We start from the raw sequence: 20132 nt of genomic DNA on the forward strand, positions 1-20132 counted from the left end.
TCTCTGCTTAGCCATGTCGTGTTTAATGAGTCTGACACGGCTGCCATTTTCAGTGCAATGTGGTTTATTGTGTATGAAATATTGCATTGGTTGTTGTTGGCTCACAAGGAATTCAAAAGAGAATTTTGTCATCCAGATTTATGTATCAGTCTGGACGATCCATTCGAAACTACTTTCTTAGAGAAATATTTAGACAAACACCACTTGAGAACATGGAGCCTCTGTCCCAAGACACTTAATTCAGAGTGGATGAACTTGCACCAGTCTTTCATGAAGCTTGAAATCAGAGATGTGAAATTGTTGAAATGTAAAATCTGGGTCTGCTCCTCAGACACTCACACTAGAATGGGCTATAGCTGAAATTATACACGAATAACAGGAATAAACACAATTAGAACCTAGTTTGGGTGCATGCCAGTCGGCGCACATCTTAATCTAAAAATAAGAGACTCAAGAGATATGTGTTTGCTCATTTGGATAATGATGACTCTTTGGTAAGAAGAACTGTGATTGTGAGGTTTGGAAAGACTCCATTGGTTGTGCTGTAGATTGTTGTTGTAAGAGCCCATGCCTAGTTCTTATTTTGGACCACCCTGTCCATCAATTAATTATGCCCCAAAACAAACAGACTGTATCTTATTAATTAATTAAGATGTATTCTCCTATGATTAAGGGACAACAACTGGGGACATGTTTTTAAATACTCACTAGTTTATAAGAGGGGACATGAGGAGGGATCACATTCCCCTTGTTAGCAAAATGAGCCTGTGCCTTCAATAAGCGTGAGCTGCCAACCAAGCAGCGGAATACTTGGGTTTAATACCAGCCACCTACATTATTGATTTATAATTAACAAGTTGCGATTCCCTGTGTGTGTATATTTCACAACCACTAGCCTGCCCTTCAAAACGTGCACTGATGATAGATAAACATGCCTATGTCTGTATCAGTTACACCCCCATAGGCATATCGCTGCGTACAGAAATGCACTGAACACTTTTCCCTGCAATTTTCCAGAGGGACCACATGTGAGAACGCCTGTGAAAGAAAACACACAACCTCAGCAGCAGAATTGAAACTTTAGCTCCATGCTCTACCCAGGCGCCAGCCCTCACCTGAATGTTCCGGCTATTTTCTTAATCTTGTGAACTTGTCTGACCCGGACACTCTCCTGCTGCATTCTTCAATTGTGGAAGGCAAACTTCCAGACCTGGTGTAGACCTGGTGGAAGACCAGCAGGGTAAGTGGGGCAAATAGTCATCTTCAGTGTTTGACAAACATTAGGAAATAAACGATTTTGAAAGACATTAAGAATTGCATTGATAGCACAGATTGGACACATCCTCATTTGATGGACTACTATGGAAAACACCAATGTCAGAAAATTGAAGATTGTGAAGTTTGTTATTGGCTTAATGTATCAACAAATTAATTAATTATTTTGATTTATATTGCCTTTTTTTTTTTTAAAGAGGAATCTCTAAGACATATTGCAAACACACAATAAAATGGGTAATTTTGTAAAAGTAACTATGTCATATTAGGAAAATGTGCCTATACCTTAGCTTCTAAAGTAATTTTATTTTTATAACTGTGACCAATTGTGTTTTTAAAATATAATCTGCTGTGTGCTTTTGTTAAATTGGTTTTTAGCTTATGTTTTAGAGGAAGCTCGCCTTTAGTTATTTATTTCCTTTCTAATTGTTGAATCTTCTTTAAAATATCCCTTCACCTTTGTTTTACTCCCCTCTCATCCCATGGATTATATTTTGCAACCTCATTGTTCATGATCAAAGATATGTTTTTCTACATCATACATTTAATCCATGTTTAGATTTTTGATCATCCTGTACATCAGTGGTCTCCTGTGTCGGGGCCCTGTCTTCTGTCCTGTCTATGGCTGCTAGAGGTCACCAAACTGTGGGTCCTGTTGAAATTAACCTTCTTGATTTATTATGAGAACTTTCTTTAGAAAAGTACATTCATGTCAAATTCAACCGTTTCTGTTTTAGGCCTCTTTCACCGATTTAATAAATGAAACTAGAACACTGTTAGACTATTTTCGTTGCGAGAGGTTGAGGCAATCTCTATTTAGAGTTGGCTGCGAGGCATCCCAGTGGACCCAGGACTTGTAGCTGCGTTTGATTGTGTTTCTTCTGTCCCTGTCTCTGGAGCGTTCGCGTCTACTCGAGTGCAATAGTTTCCACAGAAAGTGCCACTTTACTTGACTCAAACATGATTGACGTTAGAAGCAGACTGAACCTCCGTTATAATATTCATTACCTGTGCTATGTGGAACCACACGCGCAGTGCTGAGCTTGCCACCTCACACGCAGACGAGCCCTCCTTGGAGACAGGACAGGAGGTTGCTACTGCTGCTTTTTGCTGGCTTAGTGTTCATCTCATATTGAGCTCCTCTCGTCATGACTCGTCCTATCCCAGCTGTGACCGGGTGTGCACATGTCGAGATCCCATCAAGACAAATGAGGCAGACCATGAATATACTTGTCTGTGAGGAAGGAGGCAGAAAATCGAGACAGACATTGGTGTAGCACCTCCGAGCATTAAACTGAAGTTATTTGATTTGGCCGATATGGCTGGCCTGGATAAAACCAGAATGTTGGCGCTAACTGTTGTGCTTTCATCTGAAAGAAGAAGGAGTGATCTACACAGAACTTTTTATTCTAACTTTGGTGATAAATGAAACCTGTACCCAGCCTGAAAGGTCACGACAGAGATGGAGGCTTGTGCTTTCAGCCAGAAAGGTGATAAATCGAAATGGTGATAACCAGAAATGAACTTTTTATCCGCATAGTCGGCTGCTTTGTTTTTCGATAATCTGCTGCTCTAACATCCCATCCATCAACCAAAACAGCTTTGATGTGAGTTTGTATATGGTGTTAATCAGTCAAGCTGTTTGCTGACAGCGTCATGAAAACGAAATCTGAAAATCAAACTCATTTTCAACTGATGCCACGCCTTTTCTTTTCCCTTTTTTCCCAATTTTCTGTGATCATGACTCAAACAATCTTTTTTTATGTGTGCATGTGAACAATTTCCATATTTAATGTAAGAATGATATATAATCTGTGGAAACAGTTATAAGCTACCATGTTCAGGTCTGTTGACACCAATGTTCACTTTTGGGGGACAGTGCTTCAACGCTTTTCATTTTGCTGTCGTTGTTTCTACGTGTATTTGAAAGCATTAAGTTATTCAGAAGGCTGTTAACGTATTTTTGTTGTTTAAACTGTGTAGGGGGTCAATTTATGTACGAAACTGACACAGGATTTAGAATAGACGCAGGTGCTCTCAAAAGAAATTCATGGTCCAAACCTTTTTATCAAATCACAACACGCACAAGTCTAGAAGTCAACAGTTTTGACACCTGACGAATGGACAGATCGATCGATTGATTCATTCAAGTGTGTTAATCCTGGTCGCCTGCAGATGCTTCTAAAATCTCCTCAGTGTGATGAGCAGCTTCCTACTGAGATTGCTAAGTAACGCAAGCATCACACAGAGCTCGGACAGAGGGGGTCGAGTGTGTGTTTGGTGTGTGTGTGTGTTTGTGTGTATGTGTATTGGATTATGGTTTTTGTCTGCTAGTAACCTTTGGCATTTCTCTAAAAGCCAATTCTTTTAATTGTTTTTATCAATGTGATGATATGATGTCACTGCAGAGAGCAATGTGTTTCTCCTTTAACCTCTGAGAGGGAAAGATATTTATGGAGCATCACTGATATTTCATCAGACCAACCCAGACGGGGTGAGGCATAGTTAAGCCTCCTGATCGTCTGTATCAAAAGAAATCCCTGCGCCGTCAGGTGAGTGTGTGTGTTTGTTTGATGTATGTGCATCACGTGGTCTGCATTGCCCAATAAGGGTGTCGTTGCTTTGTGCTGAACTTTTCGTTTCTTGTCATTCTTCCTTTGTCGGGCCTGTCAAAAAAATGAATTTGCTTCACTGGTCACTGCATCAGTCGCGCCTCAGCCCAGAGTTACTCTAGAAAATTAGCTGGGCTTTAGAATAGTCCCTTGCTCAGGGCATGGGATTGTCCGTGACCAATATCGTTTTTTTTCTTCTTCTTTATTTTCAATTCTGGGTGTATTCAGGCAGCCCCCAAAGCATGCACAACGTAATCCTACATCATTTTTTATGTCTGGTTGGAGAAAAAAAGAAAAATCCTACAGCTCATTTTTATCCCTTGGCTCTTTGTGTCCTTTCTTTAACTTACTTTTTCCCATTTCTCCCTCAGTGTTTTTTTTTTGACACCAGGCTGTTTTGGCCATGTATGGCCGGAGATCCCTTATCTTCTTTGTATTGTAGATATAAGTAGCCACAAGCACAAAGTCATGTACATGCACCAGTGGAATGTAGTTGCAGGAGTGAGCTATTCATCCCCCAACAAAGGTAAACACTTAATTCTTCAATAATATAAATATGACACAAATTAACCTTTATATTTAATGACAGATATATAATTATTAAGGATTAAAAAAAAGGCATAACATTTAAAATCTAGCTTTTGGTATTTCTCTTCTCATACACAAATTAATTTCATTCATGACCAGGAGTGGCTGTTTATGTGGACTTACATACAGACAACCAAATACAGGACTACTATTATAAAATACACCTGATTCCTCATTGTCATGATTCTACCGCTGTGTTGTACTTCTCAAGGTTAAGGACTATTAAAAAACGTTTGTTAAATCCGGGGGAATTTTTGTCGGGCTAATTGGCTGCAACCAACATTTTGCTGATTTTACGAGTTGTCATTCTTACATGAATATTCACAGTCTGTACCCACTTTTTCAGATTATTCCTACACTACATGGATGCACAATTTGCCTCAATATCTGCTGTGTACACTAGAAGCGCCAAAGTAGAGGCTTACTCATCGTCAGACAATAGTTGCTGCTTTCCAATATTTCTGTACAGGATATATACAGTCAAGTTGAAATAGCCACTATATGAGCACTATAAAGCAGAGGTGATCTACAGGTTGTTGAAATAATTGTTATTGTCTCTTGCCCTGGCTTCAATCAATATGAAATATGCAGGAACATTGAGTGTCAATTAATATTTCTATTTCTCTATTTTCACTTTTATAAATGAGTATAATGAATAATAATAAACAAGTTTGATTACCTTCAACAGAGCATAGCCATCCTTGTTTCCTCCTTTCTTTTTGTTCAAGACTCGCCTCCATATCAGATGACTTCACATCCACAGATGGAAATAAAAAATCCTTTTGGCCCGAGCGAAGTGACATATCGTTTGGTACAAATAACTCTTTCAAAAATGCAATCACACATTTGACCTTGCAGGCTCTGCCAGCTGAGAGAGTATGAGGGGATGGAGAGAGGCAACCCTCAGTCATTTAACAGACAAATGGAACAGGTTTGTTCAAAAGCCCCTTGACATCACTTAAGAGATCTTCACCTCTGAGCACATACACACACACACACACACACACACACACACGCACAAGCAGTTAACACAGTTGCCCTTCACTATTGGATTTAGAAGCTGTTTTGTTTTTTTAGTGCTGCATTGTGCTGCAGTATTAATTGGGTGCAGATTTAGTTTCCACTACTCAAGTAAATGGTTCTCCAGTGTATGAAACTGAGGGTGATTCTTAAAAATACCCGTTGGTGTTATACTTCCAAAGTGTTTACCAACAACTCGGTTATTTCCTTGAGTGATGAATAGAGACATGTTGAAGATGGATGCCCCCTCAGCTACACCCACACCTGACATACAGTATGATGCAAAGCGTCTGCTGATTTACGCCGCCTCCTCGCCGCCATATGGCTCACATCACTCACTCCCCAGTGACCAGGATGGAGACCACTTCATCAAGGGAAGGGCAGCAGTAGTAGGGGTAGTCATGGTTATCGGACAACAAGAATTTCATAATCGGCCAAATCTAACAAAAGCCTCAGGGCTTCACCTGCATCCCTCATCTCCCCCTCCTCGTACTCCTCAATAACACCGGACTTGTTTGTTCGCTAAACAATAAAAGGCACTCGCGCTCTCAATCCCGTGTCAATAAAAGCGGTCAATGAGAAAGAAGGCATTCAATTTACGCTTAAATCCAAGGCTAATCAGCTAATTTGCTCGGTTCAATGTTGTATCTAATCTCCACACAAAAGGCTCCTCAAATGAGCACAAGGATTGTTTTTTCTCATTTTACATAAGTCAGGCAATTGTAGTCAGAAAATGGATTGTGTTGTACAATTGCCACTCTTGTGTATATGAGCGTATTTGTCAGAAACGACAGCATGAAATAATAGCTATAAAATAATAGCTATAAAAGAACAGAAATGTGCTTTCGAGAGCAAAGCCAGTCACAGCAGATTGAATATATGATCAGTTTGTATTCTTGTTGTACCAAAATAGGCTTTTTTGTCAGGACGAGCTTCAGGGAAGATGTGTTCTGATTTCAAAGAGTTCATCAATGTGATTAAGGTGCAGTTTTAAATTGATAAGAATGATATGGACTCAAATGAAATGCCAGGATTCCAGTTCTCAGGTTACATCTCAACGGTGAAGGTGTCATCTTTTATACCTTCTCACTAATGGAAAATCATGTCTTGAAAGACCCAACAACCTCCTCTAATTAAACATTTATGAGATTTTTCTTTTCTCCGCCAGTGTGGAAAATGCCAGTGTTGAAGAAAACAAATTCTAATGCAGCATGCAGTGCAATGGAAATTATATTCAGATGTGATTGATCTGTTTATCCCGGATTGGAGCAGGCTACAATTTAGCATTATTACCATTTCCCAAAATCAGTCATACGGTTTAAAATAAACAACCATCACTCTTTCCATTTATTTATTTATTTATTAATTTTCATTTTTCCAAATGACACTCTCATGTGTGCTATATTACTCTCACTTCGCTTGATGAATTAATTCATTCACTCGTTCATTCAATCATTCCCATTCAGCACTTTCCTTTTCCTCTGCAGGCCCACACTTACGGATGTGGAATATAACTGTCTCTTTGCCCGTTGGGTTCCCGGATGCGATCTAGTCGTCTGCCTCGCCTTTAATTAGAGCATGATAACATGTTTTTAAGCTCCATCCTCCTCTGCTTCGTGTTCCCCCATGAAAGGCTTCATAAATAAGTTGAGGAGGAACATCCACTTTTGAACTCACTGGGCTTTACAGTTCAAGGAGACGAGTGTGCTCAGGAGTGCGGAACTGGAAGTGGTGTGAAATGGGGAATGACGAGGACACATCCTATTTTTTGTAACTAGATCTTACAAATATATCATGATCAAAGTGACATGTAGAATATAACGATTAAGAAATAATCATATAAAATTGGTTGTTGCTCTTATAGCCTTAATTTTTATGCTGAATTATTAACTTGCATCTCAGTGAAAGTCATATTATTGAAAACAACATTGAAAAAGAAAACATTATATTCTTTATAAGCTCTTTATATCAATGCTTGTGGTCTCTACACAGTACACCACTGCACTGGCCATCAGTATCTGCCCTATGTTTAAAGAGCGACTTAAATAATCAACATGATTGGTGTAGGAAGAAGCTGATGATTTAAATGCTCCTGAGGTGGGGTCGGTCGGTGGCACAGGGAGAGAGCTTTACAGGGGCATAAACAAACGTCTGATTTGGATCAATAATCCGAGTGGCCAATGCTGCCTTAAGACGCGCACCATAAATCTCAGAGGGCCACCCCTCTCCCTCATTAAATTATAAAGGATCTGTGAGCCGTGAAACACTAACAGTGAAGTATCACATAGGTCGCTAAAAATAGAGCGGCCTAAACAAAGGAGTTTTTTTTCCTTCTTCTCCACATCCATATTGTTACTCAAGAAACCTCTTAACTACCCACTTTTCTCGTTCCCTGAGGTCAAGAAGGAGAGGTGGCCAAAGCCCGGCTTCCCGGCGCGCTCGCGTGTGTTTGCAAGGGTGTCGTCCGTGCTTCAACAAAACACTAACACATCCCTGTGATGTCATTATGTGGGGGATACAGCTGTTCCAGCGAATGGGAACATTCTCGCAGAAGTGCTCCGTCTCTGCCAGCAGGTCCGAGGTGCATCTTGTTGCTCCAATTTAAATTGCAAATCCACTTAAAGTAAATAAGTCAAGAGTGCTCCCAGTTAAAATGCAAGCCTTGTTGAGTCTGGAAGATTTAAAAAAAATCATGGACCTTGCACTTAGGAGGATTACCTTTTCATGCGAGAAAAGGAAAACGAGGGGGTGGGGGAGGGGTCCCAACTCATCATCATCATTGTCACCTCAAAAAGGAGAACAATTATTATCCGAAAATTTTCCTATTGTCTTTTTTGTTTTCCAGTGCAGTGAGAAATGGGCATTAGGAGATCGCTGTGCTCTGCTGATGTGAAACGTATCAGTGAGAAAGAGCAGTTTCCACACTAGTGACTTTTCAAGGCCCCATGGTATAAATACCAACCATCTGTGAGGCCATCTGCATTGTGGTGCTATATCATGCACCGAGGCCAAGCCACCACCGAACGCAGACCGGTCGCCTCCTGTGGCATACAAAACTGCAGCACGAGACAAAGTGAGCTAGCGTAAAATCACGGCTATCAACAATGCATGTGCCCTCGTTTCTCAAGTGGTGTTGACATGCATTTACACATAAGTGAGGTAATCTTTTAAAGGAGCAATCATGATAACCTCACTGTTGTATGGTGTCTGGTGCCACCAGATCGCATCTTTCTGAAGAAAACGCTCGGCTTCGGGGAGGAACATTTGAACACAGATGCAATGTATGTCGACTATCAGGTGCGTCTTTTTTTTTTTATCTGGACTGTTGTGATTTCAGGGGCGAACATGTGGGTTGTAAGCAGCCATCCATCATCGTCTGACAGCGGGTAATTCAACAGTTTAGAGTAGTGGTTGCATTTGTGCTTTCTGTGTTGTAGCCGACTTCTGTGAATACCAACTTACCAGACCACCTGCATTACTCGTTACATTAAGATGGAAATGCAAAATAACAAAAACAAAACAGCGGGAAAAAGAGATTCCACCTGCTATTATGTATAAAAGCCCGAACACACCAGATGATGGACACCTCTTTATCTGCCTCTCTCAACATCTGGAATCACGTGTCTCACCAACTGTTCACGCTGAAGATGTCTCTTTTGTGCGTCTGCGTTTGTGTTGGGGAAAGATGAAGAGAGACACCGGGAATGGATGTGTGCACACGCCTACTTTGGCATGAGAGACATTGTCTCGGGCGATGTAGTTATTGGAACGGAATGGAATGGACCAGGGCTGGTGCTGAAGAGCAGGCCAATTGAGAGGGGAAGAGAGAGCGGGGGGGGGGGCCAGTGGCGAGTGAGAACCCTTTTGTTATTTCTGTAGATTGTTGAGACACAGAGGAAAGGGGGGGTTGTAATGAAAGCCGCAATCCGCACACCAGCACTCCCCCCTGTTTGTTTACATAACTCGTCGTAAAATATCCTATAACCAAAGCAAGTGATGGGTGGGGCAGTTTTAATAGATTGATAGAATATTACATATTGAGAAGCAGAAGGACAGATGTTTAAACATTAATCATAATCTTATAAATTCATATCCAGTTCACTTAACCTTCCAAATTCAATTGTGACTGAAGCCCAAGGTGTTGTTATCACGTTGTTTGTTTTGGTGCTACCAATCCATATTCCAAAGATATTCAGGTTTGACATAAGACACAGAAAAGGATCAAATATTTGCATGTGGAATAAGAAAGGTTTAATTAATTTACTAAGTGATTGACTGTTTTAACCTGGACAAATATAGTTTTTTGAAATGATTCAAAAGGGATGCTTCAACCCTGACACTAAAATATTAATATTAGAATTAGATTTGAGTTTTAAAATGCAATATTTCTCTTAAACGTATCATTAAGTCATAAAGATGTACTCACTGTGAACCCTATATAAAATTAGATCCACTAATTTACACCTCCCACGATGTCCCCCGGCCCATAAACATGTTTTTAAATCACCTTTTTGTTCTTGTAAAATGTCTAGCCTGACCATCCAAATGTATTTGAAATTATAGAAAATAAATGAAACTTAAAACATGGTATTACGTTTTTTTTTTTTAAAGCAAATTTTCCTTTAAGACATATTAAATTCCATTCGTACCAATGAGATAATCTTCCACCTCTCATGATGAGCCACACCAGCTCTTTATACAGGATGCTGTGGCTGTGCAAGAGAACTTCAGACTCTAGAGGTCTCCATCCTTCAGCATCCCCTCACCATCCACCTATCCACCCTCCTCCTCCTTCTCCTCCCCCTCCTCCTCTCTGGCATTTTGTGCAGCGGAGGAGGAAAGGAGGAGAGGCTGCAGAGTGCAGGAGACGGAGGGACCCGGAGACAACACGTCCCACGCCAGAGCCAGACAGCCGGGGAACTTTGATTTGACGCCAAGTGGCAAAGCCCGCGACGAACATGCCGGAGAGGGAGAGCCGCGCTGCTTCGCACCGCGAGGCTTAAGACCATGTCAGGCGCGTGCAACACATATGATGCCCTTGGACTCCAGCGCCTAACGAAGAAGATTGATTTGTGCGTGATTTCGCTCCTCGTTGCGCCGACGGTGCCGCTGCGTTAATGCGCCCGTACTTGAGGTCAGCCGAATGCGTCTGAAGGCAGTCTGAGCGCATTGTTTCCACCTCCGATGCGTATAGGATTTCCAGCCGCGATGTCTGCAATATTTCGCTCTTTGTTTCTGGGTAAGTCACTTCCCATTCGCTTCAAAGGCTCGTTAATGGATTATTCTTTTTAAAAAGCAGTGGAGCGTATTTGTGTCTGTCATTTGTGTTTGAGGACGTGGACACTGCTGCGGATATTCGATTTATATTCCTTATTTTCTTTTGGACTAATTTCATTGTCCTCAACGGCACATCTGGCTGATGTTTCCAGCCCAGATTCCTGATGATGTCAGACTATATTTATTTTTCCTTTATTTAACTCGGCATTTTATAACAAAAAAATAATTGCTATTAACATATATTTGAGAAATGGAAACGGCCCAAGTTGACGCGGCTGTCCAACCCATAGGTCGCTCTACTTGCTCTCAACAAAGGTGGAAAAAAAGGAAAGAGGATAAAAGTTCATCTGACCCCTCCCTTAAAATCTGCTCTTCACATTTACCCACCACCTATACATACACGTGCATGGAATGAAAGCAGTTCTACATAGGCAGGTCTGCTACAGATAAATAAAATGCGGTTTGCAATTTTCTGGCACAGGCAAATCATTGGGAGGGGAGCATGTATATATATAACTATCCAGCAGGGTCAGATGTTTTCCATTTGCCTTTCTTATTGTTTGGCCAAGTTTAAAGGGCTCTGGATATAATGTTCAGATTTGCTGTGTGTTTTCAGTTTTAAATTGAGCTGCAAAATGTGATAATGATCATCAAAATTAAAAAAAAGGTTATTATATTTATTTAATTGTATTTACTTTATATACAGCAATAACAGTACTAACACACACACTGCTGTGACTAGTGGAGCCTGGAGGTTCCAGGTACAAAGTTAAATGGAGGCTTGTTTAATTCCTCTGTGACTACACTGACTGGAAGTTGCTTTACTGTGAGACAGTGTATATAAACGACTTCCAGTAAGAGGTTTCACACTCCCAGTCCTCATCTGCAGTGAAAAAAAAATCTCAAATTCTTCTAGTTGGGTGTAACTGGGTAAAAGGGAGTTTTTCAAAAAGGGAGTGTACACTCTGACGTGTCTGTGGATGGGGCTGCTTAGTATGAAGAGTTGGACTTAGGAGGGATAGTGCAACAAAGACCTGGCAGCTCGTCCCCACTGGATCGAGTCCAGAAGTCGTGCTCTAATCCTCTGGCTGCCCGTATCGCAGTGCAGAGGAGAAATCTAGACACAGGCAGTTCAGTTGTGTTTAATTTTTCATTTGATTAGTTTAGACGCACAATTGATCCATGCTCCATGTGGCGTGTGATGTAGACATGTGAACGTCTCCTCCACTCCCCATTATTCTGTTCCGTCCATATAGTGGTGACCTTTCCCCTGGCCCAGTGCTTTCTGCAGAGGCTCCAGTCCCCTGTGACCCCTGAATAAGATAAGCAGTATAGAGGATGGAAAAATTGACCCATGCTGTGGACCTGCATACATTATGGTAGGGGTCACATTGGTCTGCCGGTGGATCCTGAGTAGGTGCTTAGTCCTGACGGTCAATCATCCTTGGTTTAACTAAAGGGCTGAATCGGCACTGGACACTGCAAGATTTAGTTTTACTTTAGTTCATCAGTCTTCTTCAAGCTTAAGGGGCTGATTATTTAGACATCTGTGGATTACTGATTATGTTGAGGAAATTACGATGAAAACAGTCAATTCCTATCTTTGCTTGCGAAATGGAACAATAGCAATTTATTCACTAAAATAAAATATAATGATATTTTTCTTAAAATAACCATCGGCCTGTGCCAAGAGTATTGAATGACTTATTGTTGCCATGGTGAGGCAGTTTCTTCTTCCCCTTTCATGTCACAAGATATGAATGTATAAAACAATTCATGCAGCTGCAAAATGATATCAAGCTGAGCGTCCAGTACAGCTGCAACCTGGGTCATGCATCCCTCATGCGGGGAATAAAATATCTGCCAGTCAGCTGAAAGAGAGCAAGAAAATATATGTAGCTTTTCAGGCTAGGCTGCTCTGCTGTGCCAGACTGGACGACATTTTCCTTAAGTTATAGCCCGTATTAATTCAGGATCAACACCGAGGCCAAGTAAAGAGAGGAAGTGACTGTTTTATTACAAAAGAATCAATAGTCATTAATGGGGTCTCATTTCCTTTTTTTCATTTGGCTTTGGCCTCTCAAGTCGTGATATAACCTTAATTTAATATCTATTGGAGACGTAATATCCACGTTTCATATTACAGATAAGTAGCACAATTAATTGCTACGGAGATTTTCACAGCCCCCTTCGGTAACTCTGTCGATACAAAATAAGAAACGGAACAAGGTCGAATAAAGCAACAGGGTAGCAGCGCAGTGCAGCGGTAGATTGGGCCAGGTGAAGGAGACCAGTGATGGATTGCCTATCTGTCCTTGTGCCAGGATTAAATGATTCTGAATAAGAGAATTTGAAAATGACTGCCCAAGAAGTAATAACATAGTGTAAGTCACTTGACAGGAATGTAATTGGATAGAATGAGTGGCTTCTCTATGCGAGAGCCCAAAAGCTGTACCCTGCATTTGGTGGAGTCTTTTATGTGCGCTTGAGCATCATTGTGCAAGACAATGCCATGCAAGGGATCATGGGAATACAGTGGGCACGGGTCCGTGCATGTGTGTATCCATGCTTTATGTGAGGAGATGGCAGTGCCCATGCAAGCAAACATGCTAGTGTTGGATGGAGATGAAGCGAGCAGTGGCTCCAAACAGAAATTCTGTCCCCATTCTATATTTAGCATGTCTGCCGGGGGAGGCAGAGGATCTCTGAAATGTGAAGATGACAGGAGTCTCCTGAGCCAGAGGTTATGAAGTGACATCTTGATGCGTTTGCGCTTGAATCACACTCCCACACACACTCAGGACCAGACTTCTGACATTCCCTACAAACACAGACAAACCGATATTTGACGTCTAGTTACCATATATTAAGGCTTTGTTTTGATCTCCTTTAGACTGGCATTATTCTTCAGCGTCATCACAGGGCGTCCCCCCCATGCACATCCTGACATTTTTTGTTTTTTTGAGAGCATGTGATGAATTTGGCAGCTCTCGCTTCTGTGGGACCTGAATTTTGCTGGATGTTTGAAGCATTTGTCACTTAGGTGCAGTGCACTGAAGTCAACAGTCATCTCACATTTGAGAAGCCTGAACATTGAAATGACTTTCAATCTTACCTCAGTTGGCAAGTATGATTCATTTAAGTTTATTTGATGAAAGTGATGCAGACCTCTCAGCACATTCTCACACACAGACTGAGCAAAGGGGCGATGTAAAGCATCACAACACATATACAGTATGTACTCAGGAATCAATATCAACTAGATACTGCATTCGAGCAGCAGTACACAGTTCAGTATAGCTGCAGCTGTAGAGGGAATATAGCAAGTGTATCGCTCCAGATAGTGAAGCGACTTCCATTCCACCTACAGTGTCAGCTATTTGACATGAGGAACAAAGTGTAAACAGATTTTTATCAAGAGAGGATTCTATTACTCCAAGCAAGAGTGGCAAATCTGAAAGGATCAGCAAGGAGACGACGCTCTGGAATACAAAACCTCCACCCAGGGTGACCGAGGAGGGGTACAGATGAGCACAGAGGTTTAGCCGTCATCAAAACAATTGATCCATATCATTAACAAACACTGATTTGTCTTCAAAGCTCTTTCCCCTACCCTCCTGATGCCTATGGCCTTTGAATGACAGCATGCTTCCCAGAATAACAAGCCGTCCATCTTCTGTACCTGAGGGGTTCTTCATGTTTCATTGATTGTGGTGCTTTTAGTCGAAGGGTCTTTCTCTTGTGTCGCAGCAGGCTGGATGCCATGTTTGAAATGAGAGTGTTTGTAGGTGAAAGTGTGCCTGCTTTGTGAAGTAAGTGCTTTTATTCCTGATAGTATAGAGGGTGGAGGTCGGCTACGTTTTATAGCTGCACAAGAGCTGCAAGTTAAAAATAAAGGTCAGAGTGTTGGAATGGATGTGGCCTTTCCGGAATTCATCTCTTATTTCATCAAAATTTCTTTGTCCGTCATTTTGTTTCATGATTTCCAACCTATCCACACATTATTATATGTGGGCCTTTTTGTCACTTGCATCTTGTAAAAACAAAGACACATGCCTAGACAGAGCTGGGTTTGTGTAGTGTTTCTGACCTATAAACCCTTCCCCTTTTTCATCCTTCACCGGGGAAATTACTGCCAGATTATTTTGGAACGTATGAACAGGAACTGCCTCTTTCACTTTACTGCTAATCTTTGACAGATGTTCCCGGAGAGTCTCACATTCACTTTAACTGGAGCCACATGCGCACTCTACACATGACAGTACAGCACACCAGTGGGTTTCACTGCTCTGTACAGTTCACAAACAGTTACAGACTCAAACATCTTCAACAGATAAAGTAATGTTTATATTTGTGCGTTTCGCAACGGTGAACTTCCATTTTTAGAGAGCTGTTCCAAATATCTCCAAGAAATGATGTTTCATTATATCACAGACATAGGCCTCTGAATGCAATTGGATACACTTACAGCAAATCAGAGCAAGGAAACATGTGATGTAGGTTATTAACAACACTAAGCCATTTTTTTTTTCTTGTTTTGGAGAAAATACACTGCCCATTTGTTTCATACTGTTGCAAGAGCGGATTTAACAGACCTCTCCAAATCAGAGGCAGCCATCTTGGTTGTTAATGAAAACACTTCAGACCTCCTCTGTAATTATATGAACCCGCCTCCCTTTGGATGAATTGTTGTGATTTGCTCAACTTCAAATCAGTCTCAATGGGAGGAGGGACGGACCCGGTCTGTAACAGCAAATAAATATGAGCTTGTTGATTGGCCGGTTTTCCAGGCTAACTATTGATGCTGACTACTGATTGACAGCATAAGCTGTATGCCTCACTGTGTGGAGGAGACTGGGTTAAGACCAATGTAAAAAATAAATACATGTATGAATTTTCTCGAAAATGATTGCCTCTGCCAAGTTTATGTTTTCAACAGCCTTTGTTCGTTTGTTAGCAGCATTACACAAAACCAAAGGACAGATTTCAAGAAAACATATTGGAGGGATGTTTAGGGAACAACCCAGTACTGGATCTGGATCACAGTACTGATCCGGGAATTGTGTTCACATTCTTTTACATGGCGAGTTTGGGCTGTTTTTCTTTGTTTCATTGTTTGACACTTTCACTGATTTCTCAGGGACTAAGTCAAAGATGTTGGTGAGAAAAAAATCCAGCACATTTAGAGGACTGAGATATGAGTGTGTGCAGCTTGATTTAATTGAATCAGACAGTTGGGCCTTGTTGGAGGTATTCAGTATTCAAATTATTAAAGTGCACCAGCTGATACTACTACTGGCATCCCTCAGCCCAGCAGATACTACATAAGACAATAGACCTTGTAGGCGAAGCAAGTTTTTCTTCTTCTTGTAACTGTCTTGGGACTGCATGAGATTAGCTTGTTTTCTCTTGTTTCTATACTTATCATTTAAGAGCATGTCTGATTGTATGTGTTTTGTTACGTGAAATGCATTAAATAATACAAGGTATTGCAGGAAATAACCTAGACAGCAGATTAAGCATATTAAAATCAGCTCCTCTTAATCTAAAGGTCCATTAACACCTTGGGTAGTGACTCTAAAATGTTCCATTGGCCTCAATCCCCCTGTAATCGACACAGCCATGGCCATGTCCTCCAAATGGGAGGAATAGCCATGAAAGTCAATGAAGCAAGCACAATCCCAGCCATTTTCCTAGAAAATGTGAGGTGATGTGCTCCTTCTGAGCGAAAAAATATTGTAATGAAGGGCTTTGATTGTTTTATGTCAGCAGCAAGGAGATCAAACAGTGAACAAAACGGTGAGATAAACGCTGATGTTGTTGGTGAGGGGAAGCATAGAATTGACTCCCCCGACTGAAGGTCTGTCCCAATATTAATCCTAACCAACACCAGCGCTGTTGCTACAAAAGCAAAGGGGATCAACATTCTAGCATCTTGCAGAAATACCACTTAAAATGATATGTTATCGGTGGTGATGGTGTGTGTGTGGGGGGGGGGGGGGTGGGAGATACTATCATCTCTTGTCTCCCAGCCCGGTTATGGCGCTCTCAAGTGCTTTCTTCTTTACTGAAAAACTGGTAGTGCAGAATAAAGCTGGCATGCTTGCCTTCTCTTAGCAGAACATGCTTTTGATCTATGTTCCCTGTCTCTGAAACCAGGTATGTCCCTGTTTGCTTTGCAGCTGCTCGTCGCGGCTCCACAGGAAAAATAAACAGCTCAAAGAGCAAAATCCCTCTCTGCTGAGGTGTCTTTCACTTCCAAGCAGCTTAGCATAGCGCTTACATCAGTGACACAAAGGAGGAAAACGCAAACTATTGATGAAACATTTACACCCTGGGAGCAGCACAGCAGTGACATTGGCTGTGTTACAGTTGAGGTCAAGCCTTCACATAGTCGCCTTGTCACCTGGAGTCCTGTTAACATGACCGTGAGCTCACTGATTGTCAAAGTCAAGATGATTTGAAATCGTTTGCTGTACTCTGCCGAGTGGACCTCACTCGGGCGGTCAGGCGTTTTAACTGCGGGCAGGTTATGTGCTTTGCTAACATTTTCGGTGAGCGACAGAGTTTCAAAACCCTAGTAAACCATCTGCCAATAATTGATCATCTCTTACCAGTCGCTTAGCGCTTTAATTGGTCATGGGGTGCACCTGTCAGACTCCAACCTGTGCGCCGCCTCATCTCTCGCTGTGATTATTGATTAGCATGTCCAAATATGGACTTGGACACTCAAACAGCATCTTACTGCTGAAATGAGCATCAGCAAGAGAATGCAGCTCACAGCCAGACCGTGACCACAGGGAGTCCTGCACATAACCCTTCAAACCAAAGGATATTTTCTGCAGCCTGAACGATTTTTGAAATGTACATGCTTTTGAGTCATTCCAGTTTGTCGGGATGCAGAAAAATATTGACTTTTCATCCATCATCTTTTCTTTCATTGTACATGGCATTCAGCTGTAATTCAATTCCCTGAATTGATTGCAGATGAGTAAGAGCAACCAATTAATGGAGACCCAGGCAAGTTCCTTTTTCTTCCCCTTCAGCTTTCCAATTGAGAGCCAACTGAATGAGCAGGAGGAAATGTTCCACATCGCTCTATTTAGACGCCTGCTGTTCCTTTCAATTTGAAGCAGTCTATTAGCCCAGCATGCAGGACACTCCATTAGAACCCGTGTGCTACATTGTCTCACTCCATTTCCTCTTTTGTTTGCCAGTCTTCCCTAAAGCGTTAGTGGCTTTAATCAGTAGAGGGCCCTCTGCCCTTCAGACGTTTATCCTCAGCCGCTCTTGGTCGTCACCGAGCAGCCTGGAAAGACCTAAAGATGGATGGTGTTTAGAAAGGAGGGGATTTGGCGGCCATTGATTAGAGTGGTGGAGGACAAAGTGGTTACCTGCACAAGACCTGAACACCATCTGGCAGATCCCCCCTCCACTGTCAGTGCCTGACAGCTGAAGTCAGGACTCAGCCATCTGACAAATATAGATCTGTACTGAGTGACGGTTAAAAGGGATCTTCTTGGTCTTGGTTGGAGACGGAAATAAGCTCAGATAATTGTGTAACTTTCAATTCTAGGCTTCATCTGTTTATTGGCTGTTTATTGGATAAAACGTTGGCCTTTAAAGCTGTGCAAGAAATGCAATTCCACTAATTAATTCTTTATAGCGATGGCATCCTTGGTCATCAGAAACTTGCCTCGTGTCAGTAGGAACTGTAAAAAGCAATAACTTAGGTCCAACCTTGGTTTGCCAGTGCTGCTCTCTTCCGGTGGATGTTGTGTGATGGATGGTTTAATTATCCAACCACAATACCAGTCATTTGCTCTGTCATAGCACAGTGAGAACACTTTAAACTTAATAGCATTGATCAGTTGGTAAATCGTCCACAAATTAAATAGGTAATGTCACTGATTGAACCAGAGCTTTCAATCACCATTTCAGATTAAATAGCATACAAGTCCTGTATCCGGGCAAAAGGTTGAGAGGTTTGTTTGCACAGGAGACAAATCATCATTGTGGAGCTCAGACTGTGTGTGTGTATCACCAGAGCTGAAAGAGCCTTTCCCCCTGATGTCCTCCCACTTTTCCCCTTTTCCAGCAAAGAGCTTCAGAACAGATGGCACCACCACCTTTGTTTTTTCCAACTCGTTAGACTTGACTTGTTGATGAAATGGAGCCTGTACGCTATGCTGCCGAGCAGATGTGAACTTGAGCATTTGTTAATGTAGCCATGCAGAAAGTTAGGCATCACCCACAGCCTGAAGGGCCTGAAACTTGGATGTTACATGTTTATGTTAAACCTTTTTTTTACATCAGAATTAGCGGGTACAAGCAGGTTTCTACACACGTAAATCGCTAAAAAGATGTTATCGACTTCTTTTCCATTTTCATCGCGTGTCCCCCCCCCCCCCCCCCCCCCGGTGAATCATGTGCAATGTCAAGAACGTGTCAGAAACTGAGAAGCTCACCCACCTCAGTGTCTTGGCAGTGTTGCATTTAGCACCATAAAGAAAATACATTCCTGTTACATGTTGTTCCCAAGATATAAAATAACAGCAACTAAACATTCATGGCTATTTACACTCCAATGCCAGAAAATTAAATGCTTATCATGACGACAAAGTGCATCGTCAGCATCTTGGCTGCCAAAGTAAAAAAAAGGGGAAATTAGCGCATTCTTCCGGTCGGAGCTGGAGCCGATAAAAACCTCTGTCTACTCCAGAGTCATTTTGCCTGGGAGTGAATGCTGATTCTATCATTGCAGACAAAAGCCAGATGATAAGTGAGTGTTAGTGAGTTTGACCAGTGGAAGGGGTTTGACAACAATCTAGTCCTTTTTTACATAGTCGTACTTTTTCTCTTCATGGTCAGTAAGGCTGCACTTGTTGTGCAGGGACATGATCGCAGTGTGTTAGTGCTTGTTACCGCCTGACAACTACACAACTCACTGCAGCTGGGGCTAGTGGTGCTCATGTGATTGCGTAAACTCACTGCAGTAATGTAGTGCACCTCAGAGAGTCACCAATTGATGCCAACAGCTTTGCAATCATAACTCGGAGCTCAGCGGGGTAAACAGCATGTTTCCTCCATTTACTTTTGACATTCTCTCCATTTTTGTTTAGTGCATGCTTGTGCAGCTCGGTCCAGAATGCAGCTTGTCAGTCCCAACTCATAGAGACCCACAGTTCCTGTCGAGAAACAGACAGGGCGTTAGGACTGCGCTCAAGATGCCTGTCATGGTTTGGCATGCTTGTCCAAACTGTCACATGTACAGCCGTCTTATTACTGGTTGAGGATAATGGTGTTTTTCGTTTTTTGTGTAAACAGTGCTGCAGTGTGTGAAACCTGTTCTGCACTTTT

At 41.8% G+C, this 20132-nt stretch overlaps 1 protein-coding gene across 1 annotated transcript in view; it reads left to right on the forward strand.

The window, feature by feature from the left end:
* Window positions 1–10337: 10337 nt before the first annotated feature.
* clmpb (CXADR like membrane protein b) overlaps window positions 10338–20132 on the forward strand; it is a 77390-nt gene continuing 67595 nt past the window's right edge. Inside the window, exon 1 of the mRNA XM_053423542.1 lies at window positions 10338–10734. Coding sequence (XP_053279517.1) covers window positions 10680–10734 — 55 coding nt within the window. The 5' untranslated portion in view covers window positions 10338–10679. The remainder of the gene's footprint in view (window positions 10735–20132) is intronic.

The sequence above is a fragment of the Pleuronectes platessa genome, chromosome 5 (assembly GCF_947347685.1).
Source record: "Pleuronectes platessa chromosome 5, fPlePla1.1, whole genome shotgun sequence".
NCBI classification, from domain to species: domain Eukaryota; kingdom Metazoa; phylum Chordata; class Actinopteri; order Pleuronectiformes; family Pleuronectidae; genus Pleuronectes; species Pleuronectes platessa.